Raw genomic sequence first — 14851 nt, 5'->3', positions numbered from 1 at the left:
ATCTGATGGCTAAGTTCAGACTACAAGGCAAAAAAATGTAAGTGATTGTCTATAGTAGTGCTTCTTTTTCATGCCTGTCTTGAATAGTTAGTGTGACCGCACTTATCTACTGTGGTAGCCCCTGAGATGCCTCTGTGGAACTCCCAAGTCCCTAAAGACAAGTTTGAGAACCTACTGGGTCTGAAACACAGCATGTTCTCCTTCCTCATAGTAAACAGAACCTATACATTGAACATATGAGTTGTTCAGGGCTTCAACATGTGAGGTGGAAACAAAATAATCACCAAAAATACTTTCAAGTCACATAAACCTGTTTTGAGGGAGCAAGTCAGAAAAATATATTTGAAGTCTATCAGAATATTTCCTTATGAAAAAGGAGTGATAATGAAAGAGGGGGCAGTAAGATTAGGTAATTACAACAACCCTTCTGCTGAGAATAATCAGAAAATTTGAGCAAAAACAGAAAAAGCAAATATTTTAGGGCATCAAAAAGCTATTGAGGCAGTGAAGATTCCGAAGAGGAATGAAGATCTGGGGAAGGTTTACTATTTCCCAGTACTTGATCCTAGGGGCATTATTGATTCAGAAAAGGCAGATGATGAGCCTAAAAAACTAAGTAGTACCACCCTGACTTATGAGGTTAGAAGATAATAACTTAAGTCCTGGTAAACCTCCAATGCTTTGGGTTGGGATCCTGAAGGGCTATTCTGGGATTAAGGATGAACTAAATGTGACTAGGATACAAGTTCAGTGTTAAATTATCTCAAGAGGTGAAAATGGATTAAGGTGATTGTGGATTGCTAGCACACCTATCTGTCTGGCAAAAGCAAGCTTTAATTTCTCTGGAGGAATGGGACATCATCCAAAATCTCAGATTATTTCTGTAATTTTTTATACACAACATACATTTGACCAAAAATAACCAGGGCTTATCAGGAGAAGAGACATGAATTAAATGCAGGTGGAGAAAAAGACAACAGAAAGGGACCCACAAAGGATGGAGTTATTAGACACAGACTTTAAAATAACCAAGTTGAATATGTGCAAAGATACAGAAAACAACACTGAGAACTTTGGCAGAGAACATAATAAAGATAAAAAAAAAAAAATGTAAATTATAAACCTGACCAAAAAGGAAAAAAAAAAAAACTCACATAACACAAGAACTGGAAGTAGGAACTCACTGATATATTTAACAGTAAAAAACACATAGTTGAAGAAAGAATTGATAAATTGGACGAAAATACCCAGAATGAAGCCTGGTAAGACAAAAAGGTGAGAAACAGAGAAAAGAGGGTATGAGACAACAGAGGAAGTCATCAGGTCTAACAAAGGTGAAATCAAAATCCCTGAAGTAGAGGTTCGAAGAGGAAAGGTAAAAAATTTGAAGATAAAATGAATGAGAATTTTCAGAACTCATGAAAAATATCAAAACACAGTTTTCAAGACATCTTACAAACAAATCAGGACTAAAACAAACAAAACCCAAAATGCCACACCTAGTTACAACATAGCCGAACTAGAGGAAAAAAGAGACAAAGAGAAAATTATACGGCAGCTTTTGGGAAAAGCGCAAAATACAGTCACAGGCACAGCAAGTAAGACTGACAAGTGATGTCTCAGTATCAACAATGAAAGCCAGGACACAATGGAATAGTCTCTTAAAATGTTCAAAGAAGACAAATGCCAACCAAAATTATGCCTTAAAAATGAATATGAAGGGGCGCCTGGGTGGCTCAGTTGTTAAGCATCTGCCTTCGGCTCAGGTCATGATCCCAGGGTCCTGGGATCGAGCCCCGCATCGCGCTCCCTGTTCTGCGGGAGGCCTGCTTCTCCCTCTACCACTCCCCCTGCTTGTGTTCTCTCTCTCGCTGTGTCTCTCTCTGTCAAATAAATAAATAAAATCTTAAAAAAAAAAAATGAATATGAAGACATTTTGAGATAAATGAAATTAAGATATTTCATCATCAGCAGACCGGCACTTAAATAAATAATAAATAGTGTTATAGCAAGAAAAAAACACCAACTACATGGAAGCGTTGAAATGCAGAAAGGAATAAAAACAGTAACAACATCATCTAAATACTGACCTTACTAAATGATAGTATCATGTGGGAGTTCAAGGCATGACAACAACTGCATATAAACTGGGATGTGAATAAATGGAATTTAAATAATCTAAGTTCTTTGCATTGTCCGATACACTGAAAAGTACTAATGAATATTAACCTAATACCAATTATAATGTCTAGTGTAACATGAGAAAAATAGTAAAACAGTATATAGTTAGTAAGTTACTTTACTAGAATACCATACACAAAAATTAATTCAGGAAGATTGTAGATTAAACATGGTAAAAGATCACTAAGTTAGGCGTTTAAAGCTAAGAACGTGCTGTTCATCAAAAGATAACCTTAAGAGACTCAAAAGGTAAGTCATATTATACCCAGGATTTATAAGAAATACTTAAAAATATATTAAACAAAACAGACAACCTGATAAAAAGAATACACAAGAAACCTGAACTGATAATTGAGCAAAAAAAACCCCACATAAATATATAAAAGGGTGCTCAATCTCATTAGTAATTAGGGAAATGCAAATTAAACCACACCACTACTGAACTAGGTAAAAAGAAGAAGGCTGAATTTACCAGGTGTTGACGAGTAACAATGAGCTCTAGTAACACTGCCAGTGTTGCACTTACGTACATAATGCCAACTCTTTTCTAAAGTTGATTATATGAATATCAGATCCATAAACGCCACCTTGAATGATATGAATACTCAAGGCAGCATTATGCATAATAGGTGAACAGTGGAAAACTATCGAATGCTTATCAGGACAATGGAAAAATCCACTGTACTGCATTCAGGTAACAGAACACTAGTTTTGAAAGTCAAGTGCAGCTATAGTCAAAAACATGGAAAAAATCTCACAAATCTAACGTTGACTAATGTAAGCCAAAAACCAAAACCAAACCAAGACATACACTCTATAATTCCATTTATATAAAGTTCAACAACAGATAAAACTAAATCCCAGTATTAGGAGTCAGGACAGTCATTACTTTTGGGGAAGAGAATGAGGGTTGTAATTAGAAAGGGGCATTTTGGTTTCGGCCAGAGTGTTGGTTACATGGGTGTTTGCTCTGTCATAATTCATTTAATTGTTCACTGGTTTTAGGCAGTTTTCTGTGAGTTATTAATTTAAAAACAAAGTTGGAAGGAAAAATGTTACTAAACAAGATAACAAATATGATCAAACAGTCTGATCTGGGTGTAAGTGAAATCTATGTTTGAATGCACAGGGTAAACACCTAAATTTGTTTCTGTCAATAATGTGGGTTTTGATTTATAAAAGTTGCTGCATTTATAATTAGGTAAAGCTTTAGTGACATAAAAGGCTGAAAAATATATTAAATATAATAAATCACAGTTCTGTCAAAACATGAAGCTAAACATGCTAATTTTCAAATAACTTTTAAATACCTTCATGTAGAAATGTCATATCTTTCTTGACAACAGGGAAGAGTGGAATAATTGGAGGCTGCATGCTTTGACTACTAAGAATATTTCTATATTTTGCCATGTTTCTAGATGGATCAAAAAGGTCTTGTAGATCTTGGAGGTGTTTCTCATACTTGCTTGGTAATTTTTCCCAAGTACCTCTGAGTCGGGCTACAGATGCCAGGTTCAAGCCACTGCCAAAGATGAGAATAAAAACATTAATAAGGGACTTGGAAGAGAGAGAAGACTCAGGGCAATAAAGCGTATACACCAAGTTCCTATAATACAGCTAAAATAAGTAGGGACATATTTTTAATGTGTTGAAATGAACAGAGCAGAACCATAAAAAAAATAAATAAAAGGGACTCTTTGATCTGACAATAAGGAAAACTGCTTTCAGAGAACTATATATATATATTACTTGCCTGTATACCTGTAGCCTTTATTTTACAGCTTGCATGTATGAGACAAACATAGTATTTCCATAAAAGAGACATTTAACGTAAATAAAAAAAAAAACCTTCAAATATCACAATGTTTTTGTTTGTTGTACTTAGAAATAACTTTATGGAGACATTATCTATTTGAAAGAGGTTTAAGTAATGCTGAACACAAATGCTATAATAATTGAGGCAAGTTCTAGGGCTGACGTAGCCTTCTCTTCCTGAGATTTTGTTTTTTCATATCCCTGATTCAAATACTTCCCTAGGTTCTAATCCTGTTCCTCCAAGGCCTCCATATATTCACTGTCTTCTTTCTACAGGATTTTAAACTCAGCCTGAGCTTGAAAAACATGCATGCCCATTAGGCTGCAGCTCCTCCCTATCCTTTTTTGTCTATACTACCACCCACCCCCCAGGCAGACTCCCACATGAATAGTGCATATATAATGCCTCAATTTTCCCTCCAGTTAATCCTTCTTTTATACTTAGCCACCTGACTTTTAGGGACACCACTGTACTTAAAATGTTCTCTTGACTTCTGATTTTAAGGTGTGAAGTCAAGATATCTTTGTTCCCTTTGCCTCTCAGAAATCATCCCAAATGACCGAATGAGTAATAGAAATACAAATTTCACCTCCAGTTCAACTAAGAGATATCTGTAACTCCTAAACACATTAAAAGGTTGCCCCAAAATAGCCAAGGTCAAATAGGAGAATGGCAAATGCTGGAAAAGAATGTCTGTAGCTGAAGGTCTCAACGAAAGCTGGTCAAGTTCTCCAAAGCAGGTAACTCACCCTGAAGGCAAGAACACGAACCCCCTACTTGAAATAACACAAAGCAATCTACAGGCTGATAGAATTAGGCGGGGGCTGGACCATGTTCTTTACCAAGGAGTGCCAGAGAAAGTACACAGAGTGATACAGTATCTTGATGAGAAGCACTTTAACAGACCGGATAGAAGGTAGAAACTCTGAGTGGTAAGCAGCACTAAAGCTGCCAATCTCCATGTGGTGGAAAGAAATAAGGGGTAAACAATTCACATTCAAGCTCAATTCCTGCTAGCCTGGAATAATGCCCTAGATCCTCTCTCAAATGAACCTCCTGCAAATACCTGGTACAGGAAAACTCATGTCATTCAAAAAGAAAAAAATAAACACAGAATCTATAATAAGCTGCTACAAGGAAAAACAAGGAATACAAAGAAAAATGTGCCACCAATCAAATAAAAACTGGGACTAATCAATGACCTAGCCATGATTTCAAAAGAATTAGTAAAATAAATAAAGAGCTTAATGGAGTGATATAAAGAGCTTAAGGAAAATACAGTAGGAGAAGTTGATAAAAAGAAGTTAACTAGTAAAGTTCAGAAAAGAAATGGAATATAAAACCAACACAGAAATGAAGGCTACCTTGGAACCTAAAAAAGAAAAAAAAGAAAAAGACACTGCTACAACCTGGTGCAAGTGATGTCGAGGGGAGGATTAACAAAAGCAGTCAACGGAAATGGATAGAGCTAAAAAGGATTAGAGAGAAAATAATGGATATGAAAGACAAAGGAGATAAAAAATGTTCAGTAACTGGTATCCTCGAAGAAGGAAAAACAATGGAACTGAAAAACTATTCAAAGGTAGAACTTGAGAAAACTACACAAACAAATCAATCTACAGAGTGAATAGGCACCACAGTTCTAGAGAGCTAGATATAGAACTGAAGAGATGTAGAAACACAGATGTAAAGGTAAATGACTTCAGAGACAAAGATAGGGTATGCGGAATAATCTCAGAAACTTGCAGCTACATAAAATGCTAGTTATAGAGCCAATGTCTAGGAAGTTACCAAGAAATAACCCATGAGACAAGAATTTTAAAGCTAAAGTGTCACTGAAGTTCCCAGACAAAAATAGACATTTTGGATATATTCAGCAAATAGAATTTCCACAAGACCTTCTTCATGAAATGACTAGATGACAAATTTCAACCAAGATTTGATTAGAGAGAGTGATGTTAGCATCACGGCAGCCTAAGACATCTCTTGTTTTACACCCCCCCCATCCCAACAACACAAATCTGGCATCTATCCATGAACAACAGTGCCTCTGTGGAAGCTGTGGGACCCAGCACCACATGCCAAGGGGCATGGGGAAAAAAAAGCCTTGCCTCTAAGTATATTGGGTATTAGGCAGATAACTTCGGTACTGGTTCTGGAACCTACAGGAGACTGTTAAGTGGTTCTCACCCCTATAGACTGTGATCTGGGAATGCCTGCAGAACAAGGACTTAGTCACCTAAAGAAAAGAGAGCATTTGTGGAAGTCCAGATTTCCAGAAGAAAAGTTCTAGCACTCGGCTGGAGTAAAACAAAACAAAACAAAACAACAACAAAATAGAGTTTGGATGCACTTAAGTAGGTAAATAGTTTGATTTTGCTGGCATCACGTCTCTCCAAAGGCAGCACAGTTGAAAGCTAAACTAGACAGCTGGTGATTTCTCCCACAGAGGAGAAGGAGAACTGGTAAGTACATGCCTGGTTTCCCTAATTGTGTAGGATACTATCAAAGACACTAACTTCACTGTTGTACCATTCAGATCCAGAACATCCATTAAAGTGGGAACTCCATGACAGGGGTGAGGGAGCAGAACTGGAGCGCAGCATGTAAGATTCCTGGAGGACATTAAAGGTACGCAGATCCTGCTGATTGCTTCTGGACTCCAACAGGAGTCAGACCAGGAGCCACAGGGAACATCTCATCTCTCACCTGCAGATACCCCCAAATGACCCACTGGCACCTGCACTGCACCATACACCCAACGCATACCCCCACATCCCTCTTCCACTCTGCTGCTGGCTCCTTGTCCAAGGTCCTGAGAACAAGCTCTGGTAAAGAAGGAACACAGAAAATGGGAGAGAGTCTGTGGGCAAAGGAGAAACCACAAACTTGAACTGTAGCACCACCTTCAGGAAAACAGAGGAGAACCCATCAGCAGATGACAGGGTATACTGGAGGATACAGAGAAGATAAACTTTAGAATCCTCTCACAAGAGGGAGGGGCACCTGGGTGGCTCAGTCTGTTAAGCGTCTGCCTTTTGCTCAGGTCATGATCCCAGGGTCCCGGGGTCGAGCCCTGTGTGGGGCAGGGAGCCTTGCTTCTCCCTCTGCCTCTGCTGGCAGCTCCCCCTGCTTGCGTGCACACGCTTTCTGTGTCAAATAAAATCTTAAAAAAAAAAAAAAGAAAAAGCATGGAGCAGGTATATCCATGCAATATCCAAGAAAGTCTTAGAATCCTATAGCAAGACTGCTAAAGGTTCCCCCCCCCCCCGCCCCACCCTGCTCACTCTAAAGACTGCTAGTAAAAACTGGGAGGGGGTGACTGCTACTTCAAATGAAAAAAACAAGAACAAAAACAAATCAGGGAACCATGACATCACCAAAGTTCACAATAATCCTCTAGTAACCAAACCCGAAGACATGGAGATCTACAGTCTACCTGATAAAGAATTCAAAATAGCTGTTTTAATGAAATTCAATGAGCTACAAGAAAATTCAGAAAGATAATTCAATGAAAACAGGAAAACAATACATGATCAAAATGAGAAATTCAACAAAGATACAGAAATCACAAAAAAGAACCTTACGGATATTTTGGAACTAAAGAATTCAATGAACAAAATAAAATAAAATGTCACAGAGACCATCAACATCAGAGTAGATGAAAGAAGAGAGAATCAGTGAGAGAAAGAATAGGAACTCTGAAGTAACCCAGTTTGAGGGGGGAAAAAAAAACAATGAACAGGAGTGAAAGAAGCCTACATGGTCCATGGAAGCACCAAAAACCCCAAATATCCAACTGGAATTCCACAAGGGGAAGAGACACAGAAGGAGGCAGAAAGCCTATTTAAAGAAATATGGCTGAGAACTTTCCAAGCCTAGGAAGAGATCTGGACATTCAAGTTTATGAAGCTAACTGCCCCATTACTTCAATTCAAAACAACTTTCTCCAAGACTCATTGTAAGAAAACTGTCAAAAATTAAAGACAAAGAAAATTCTAAAGGCAGCAAAAGAAAAAAAGACGAAAACCCACAAAGGAACATCCATTAGGCTGTAAGCAGATTTTCTCGGCAGAAAACTTACAGGCCAGGAGAGAGTGGGATGATATATTCAAAATGCTGAAAGAAAAAAATTGTCAACCGAGGACACTATCCGGCAGTTATCCTGAGAAATGAAGGACCTTCCCAGGAAAACAAAAGCTGAGGGAATTTATCACCATTACACCTGCCTTACAAGAAACACTGAAAGGAGTTCTTTGAACTGAAATGATGTTAAATAGTAACATGAAAACATATAAAAATACACATCGTGATAAAGTTAAATACATAGTTAAATTCAGATAACTTTTTTTTAAAAAAGATTTTATTAATTTATTTGACAGAGAGAGAGAGAGAGAGCACAAGGTGGGGGGAGCGGCAGAGGGAGAGGGAGAAACAGACTCCCCGCTGAGCAGGGAGCCTGATGTGCAGCTCTATCCCAGGACCCTGGGATCGTGACCTGAGCTGAAGGCAGACACTTAACTGACTGAGCCACCCAGGTGCCCCAAATTCAGATAACTCTTAGTATAGTATGATGGTGCCTTAACCACTTAACTAGAGAATAAAGCTTAAAGGACAACAAAATGACAACAGGTACTATCATTTGTTAAGGAATACACAATATAAAAAGACAAATTCTGACACTGAAAACTAAAAGGGCAGGGAATAAAAGGGTGGAGTTTTGCATGTGACTAAAGTTGGTATCAGCATGAAATAGTTACGTTTCACGTAAGGCTCATGGTAACCTCAAGGCAAATACCTACAGTAGACTCACAAAAGACAAAGAAAAGGGAATCAGACCATTTCAGCACAGATGACCAGCAATTCACGAAAACACAAGAGAGTAAAAATGAAACAAGGGAACTACAAAACAGCTAGAAACCAGGAACGGGGCAGTAATAAAAGTCCTTACAAATAAACAGTCTAAATGTAAACTGACTTCTCCCATCAAAAGGCACAGAATGGGTGGATGAATAAAAATACAAGACCCAACTATATGCTGCCTACAGAAGACTCACTTCAGCTTAAAGGACACACATAAGCTCAAAGTGAAAGGATGGAAAAAATAATCCACGCAAACAGAAACCAGGAGAGAGCAGGGGAAGCTAGATTTGTATCAGACAAAATGGACTTTAAGCCAAAAATGGTAACAAAAGACAAAGGAGGTCATTATATAATGATAAAGGGTCAACTCATCAAGAAAACATAAAAATCATGAATATACATATGCCCAACATTTCAGCACATAACCACATTAAGCAAACAGTAACAGAGCTGAAGGAAGAAACAGAAAACAATGCATCAGGAGGGGACTGCAACACACCACTTTCAGCAATGGATGAATTACCTAGACAGAAAATCAATAAATGGACTTGAACCATACTTTAGACCAAATGGACCTAACAAATATATACATGACAGTCCTTTCACCATTAGCAGAATACACACTCTTCTCAAGCATAAATGGAACATTCTCCAGGAGAGATTATAAAATAAACCACAAAAGTCTTGGAAAATATAAGACCGAAATCATGTCAAGTATTTTTTTCTGACCACACTGGTGTGAAACTAGGAAGTAACAAGAGGAAAATGGGAAAATCTACAAATAGAAATTAAACAACACTCCCTTGAACAACCCATGGGTCAAAAAAAAAAAAAAATCAAAAGGGAAATAACTATCTTTCAACAAACGAAAATGGATACACAACATAACAAAACCTATGGGATGCTGCAAAAACTATTTCCAAGACAGAATTTTAGTAATAATTTTATTAAGCAAGAGAAATTATCCAGCTTTTCACATCAAAGAACTAGCAAAAGAAGAAACTCATCCCAAAGTTAGGAAAAGGAAGGAAATAACAAAGATCAGAGCAGAAAGGTATCAAATAGAGGCCAGAAAAATAAAAAAGATGAAACTAAGAAGTGGTTTTTCGAAATGATTACCAAAATTGACAAACCGTTAGCTAGACTAAGAAAAATAACTCAAATAAATATTACTACCTAATTCTAGGCAGAACTGACTGATTCACTTTTGTCACCTCTGCTGTAAAGTATGTTATATATAGTTACACATAACTTTATATGTAGTTATAGTCTTTGATATACTTTAAAATATGAGAAAACAAAGCAATTAATTTTACAGGAACTACTGAATATGTGTAACGTGTATAATAAAATGTTCTTTAAAACAAAACAAACCTGGGGCACCTGGGTGGCTCAGTCTGTTAAGCGTCTGCCTTCGGCTCGGGTCACGATCCCAGGGTCCTGGGATCGAGTCCCACATCAGGCTTTCTGCTTGGTGGGGAGTCTGCTTCTCCCTCTACCCCTCCCCCCCGCTTCTGAGCTCTCTCTCTCTCTCTCTCAAATAAATAAAATATTTAAGATAAATAAATAAATAAACCAAAACAAACCTTTAACCAGATACCCATCTTTCCTTCTTTCGAATCACTTTCCTTGGCTTTAATGACACAATCGTAACTGTGCTGTTCTATTATTTCTTATATTTGTCCTCTATCTCTTTGGCTCGACTCTCTTCTTCACCCCTATACTTAGGATGGTCACTGGTTATAGCTCTTAAACCCTCCACCATTTATTTTTTTTTTACACTCTCTTTTTACACAGAGATCTCTCTTGTCAATCAGGTTTTTTTTTTTCACAGACTACTCCAAAACTGAGCCTGTAACTTTCAAATTCTCTAACTTTATCCTTCCTACACAGTTTCAATTTCTAGCGTTCCAAGTGTTTATCAATGGCATCTTTGTTCCCTTGTTCTAGACTCAGCTGTTAAAAACAGTGAAGTAGGTGGCGTGATTTCTGCATTTTATAGATGAAAAAAAAAGGTCTTCAATTTTCTACTGACACATTGCTACTACACTGGAGTCAGGACTCAGACACACGTGCAGCTGTTCTAAAGGTTAATGCTCATCTCTGTTCAATACTCCTAAAATCAAACAAACAAAAACCACACAAACGAACAAGAACTCCTTCTAAAGTGTCTATTTCAAGTGCACCCACTGCTTACCTTCACAAAGGAGTTTCTTATTACCATGACAGATTTATGATTATAAAGATTCCAATTCTACCTCATGGGAGTCCAGAACAAGTCATAATTAAATTCTGTGGGGGGCATACATAGATGGGATTAAGACGTAATTATGCTGCTATATACAAGCATGTGGCCTTATAAATGGACAAAACTACAACTACCCTCCACCTTTAAAATTAGACTTCCTTTAAGAGGAATCCCTTTACTGATCAGCACTATACTAGGGGAGGGTCAGAAAATACATTACCTAGGTTAGCCAATCTAGCCAATCATAGTGAGTGGGGGGAAAGGAAGAGTCCCAGGACATGTAACCATCCACACTTCCTGGACTTAGAGACTGTGAATTTTTATAATTCTAATTCTACAGCCTATTGTGCTTGAGCAACAACACATCCAGTGATACCTCGTGCAGTGTCTGTTAAACAAATCAGTACTCACCAAATGGCTGCCATTATTATTTATTGTTGTGGTTGCTATTGTTTCAAAATAGCAATTTTAGGTTGGAGCAGTGATACCAGACTGTGATTTTTCAATGCCAAATCACAGTGAGGCAGATACGGAAAGATGCACAGTATAGAAGTCTGATGATAAAAACCACCCGTTGGCCATACATCCAAAGAGGGTATAATCCATTAAAGGGGGAGAAAGGAAGAAAAATGGGAAGGCAATGAGCCCTATTCAGCAAAAGAAATGTTTAAATGAAAGATGGCAGAAACAGAAAGTGAAGAAACCACTATCACCAGAATGGAAAATATATGAATTCTAACAATACTTTAAAAGTCTATTAATTGGACTTCTCTTCTGGTCACTTAACACCTATGCAAAAAATCAGCTTCATGTCTAAACTATACACAAATATTTATACAAACTTACCTTATTATTGCAAACATGGAATTGAAGTTCTTACATTCTCGACAATGAAGTGCAATTTTAATAAAATGCTTAATAATCTTCATTCGTTTCAGCTGATTCGATTCAGTTAAAATCTCTGAGGCAACCCAGAATGTCTCCTGGTTAACAATGTCCTCAAACTCTTTTAAGTGAGTATTTCCTGTTTTGGAATCTAACTTAAAAAGGTCATCAATGTATTCAGTAGGCTCAATATTACGAAACAAATCAAAGTCCCTCATTGACAGCTGAGTGGCCACCTCAATGGTACTGAGCTGCAGCATGGAGAGCTGGCTTTCCTTAACTAGTTCTTGAGCATCTTCATCTGAACATAAGGTTTCTGTTTCCATGTTATTTTTTAAATAATACCTAAAAGAAAAAAATTGTTTTTATAAGTCATTTCACATTTATAAAGAGCACTTTCTTTATGACCGCTGTCAAAATGTCATCATATGGTTAATAACATTTTGTCAAAAACATCATAATATTCATTTAAAGTTGAAATGGAAAATTAACATTGTAAATGAAAAGACTTTAAAGAAGTTATCCTGTTATTCCACCGTTTTACATCTATTACTTTAAAGAGTAAAAATAATGTTGATAATGCTGTGAACTTAACCATTTTATGAAACTACTCACATAATGCGTCAACAACTGTGTGTGTGTTCTTGAGGATAAAAGCTCTAAGAGGCCTATATGAAGGAAGCTGATGCATAGTAGATATTGTATCAGTATTTGTTCATGGACAGCGTGAATGAACATCTGAATCAAGACTGTTTACACTTCTATTCAGAAGTTGTTCTTACACTCATTTTCTTCATTTCTGAATTCCCAAGAGAAGCAAAGAAGAATAAAACCGGTAAAGGAGAGGAAAAACCTCTCCACTAATGAATTCTCCCTTGTTAAATACAAAACTTCATTCCAGCAAATGGCACTGATCAGCAACCATAAAAGAGACCCTCATTTTCTTATTTTTACACCAACAATTCTTTAACATTTAAAAGGGCAAGTTTCACAGCTGGGAAATATCTTGTATAGGGCTGGTGCTGGGGACAAAAAAGGTAACATACTTGTCATCTGTGGCTTTTAGTTCATTCTTTTCTAATATACAACTTGATCCCAGCCCAAGTTTGTGTCCATCTATTTTTGATTATCAAGCAACTATACCTTGTTTTCTTCTGTGTGCATACTGTTCACATGCCTAAAAGAACACTATAAATGTGCTGAGACCCATTACACTAGTTAATAAAATTATATCTAACATTTATAGGGTGGGCTAACTCATTCATTCTTATAACATTCCTATGTGGTAGGTTCTATTATCATCATCCCCATTTTTTTAAAGAGAAAAGTCAGAGAGAAACCAAAGAACTCGCTCTGGTCACACAGACAGAGCTGGGACTTACCCAGACTGCTGAGCACTCTGGCTCCAGGGTCTATGCTCTCAAGCACTATGTATAGCTAGCAAGGCAGAGTTAATCCATTCTCTCTTACCAGTAACCATGAGGAGTAGTCATTTTAAGGTTTCTTTTCTTTTTTTTTAAGATTTTATTTATTTGAGAGAGAATGAGATAGAGAGAGCATGAGAGGGGGGAGGGTCAGAGGGAGAAGCAGACTCCCTGCTGAGCAGGGACTCGATCCCAGGACTCCAGGATCATGACCTGAGCTGAAGGCAGTCGCTTAACCAACTGAGCCACCCAGGCGCCCCCATTTTAAGGTTTCTAGGATCTTAACTCTATATATGAATTTAGGCTCACTAAAAAGAACATGTTATTCTCAGAGAAAATCACCAGAGTTAACAACAAATGTACTATAGAAACAATCTTCTAGTTGATCAAATAATATTCAAAGCACATTAAAAAAAATTTTTAAAACATTTTTGCATATTCACAGTAGGAAAACTGCTTAGAAAAAAAACTGTAAAAATTACGCCCTCTTTTGCCCAGAGTACATTTTAGTCATACTAAAAACAAATTTGTAATTTAACACATACATACTCAGATACATATAAAGATATATATCATTTGGTTTCCTCTCTAAAATATGGATTGGACTACACCAGTGGTTCTAAGAATTTGTTTAGCAGGAGGGCTAAAATATTTTAGCAAATTGTCTTCCCTTTCCTTCTCCCACTTTCAGGTAGTCCTTATGAGTGCTAACACTCTGAGATTCCATTTACATAATTATGGAGACAAAGCTGAAAAAAAGAGAAATCCTGCTTTAATTTTAGAGAAAATTCAGTGACCCTAAGACATGATGTTTCTACTTAATATATGTTTTTACACACAATCTTCAAAAACACATCTAGATAAAGGGTACTAAGGGGGTATAAAAACTTTGTTATATAATAAATAACTCTTGGAGATGAAAACTACAGCATAGGAAATATAGTCAATAATCTTGTAATAACACTGTATGGTGACTACAGTTTTCATGCTGAGCACGGAGTAACAGAACTATCAAACATGCTGTACACCTGAAACTAATACATCGTTGCAGGTTAATTAAACAATTAAAAAAAATCTAGAATTAAGTACATTCATTAATAAGCACATTTACCTTCCATTGAGCTGAATTCTATCAGCTAATTTGGAGAATTGGTCTGGAAGTCTTCTCTGTTTTATGACACCCTCAGGAGTAACAGAAACTTCACAGAGAGAATATGTGTCGGAAGCACCCGTCAAACCAAATTCATGAACAGCATGACAAACAACTTCTTTAGCTGTAGTGTCTTTACTGATGATAATGTAGCAACTTTGTTGATCTGCTTTGAAAACTCTTATAACTTGATCAGGAATATCTATATAAATACAAAAGTGTGCCTTGTTATTTTCAAGACAATTCAACTCTTCAAAAAGCAATTTAGAACAAAAAGATCCCTC

The 14851-nt window shown here is 37.0% G+C and overlaps 1 protein-coding gene across 7 annotated transcripts in view; it reads right to left on the bottom strand.

The window, feature by feature from the left end:
• The window catches only part of RAPGEF6 (Rap guanine nucleotide exchange factor 6), a 196634-nt gene that overhangs the window by 28094 nt on the left and 153689 nt on the right, over window positions 1–14851 (bottom strand). For all 7 annotated transcript variants that reach the window (XM_032425417.1, XM_032425422.1, XM_032425416.1 and 4 more), the window contains 3 exons: window positions 14529–14769; window positions 11955–12338; window positions 3492–3703 (listed from right to left, as the gene is read on the bottom strand). In XM_032425417.1, the coding sequence (XP_032281308.1) occupies window positions 3492–3703; window positions 11955–12338; window positions 14529–14769 (837 nt within the window). The remainder of the gene's footprint in view (window positions 1–3491; window positions 3704–11954; window positions 12339–14528; window positions 14770–14851) is intronic.

This window comes from Phoca vitulina, unplaced genomic scaffold (assembly GCF_004348235.1).
Source record: "Phoca vitulina isolate PV1807 unplaced genomic scaffold, GSC_HSeal_1.0 scaffold32, whole genome shotgun sequence".
Taxonomy (NCBI): Eukaryota; Metazoa; Chordata; class Mammalia; order Carnivora; family Phocidae; genus Phoca; species Phoca vitulina.
This window is presented reverse-complemented; position numbering and strand designations above follow the sequence as displayed.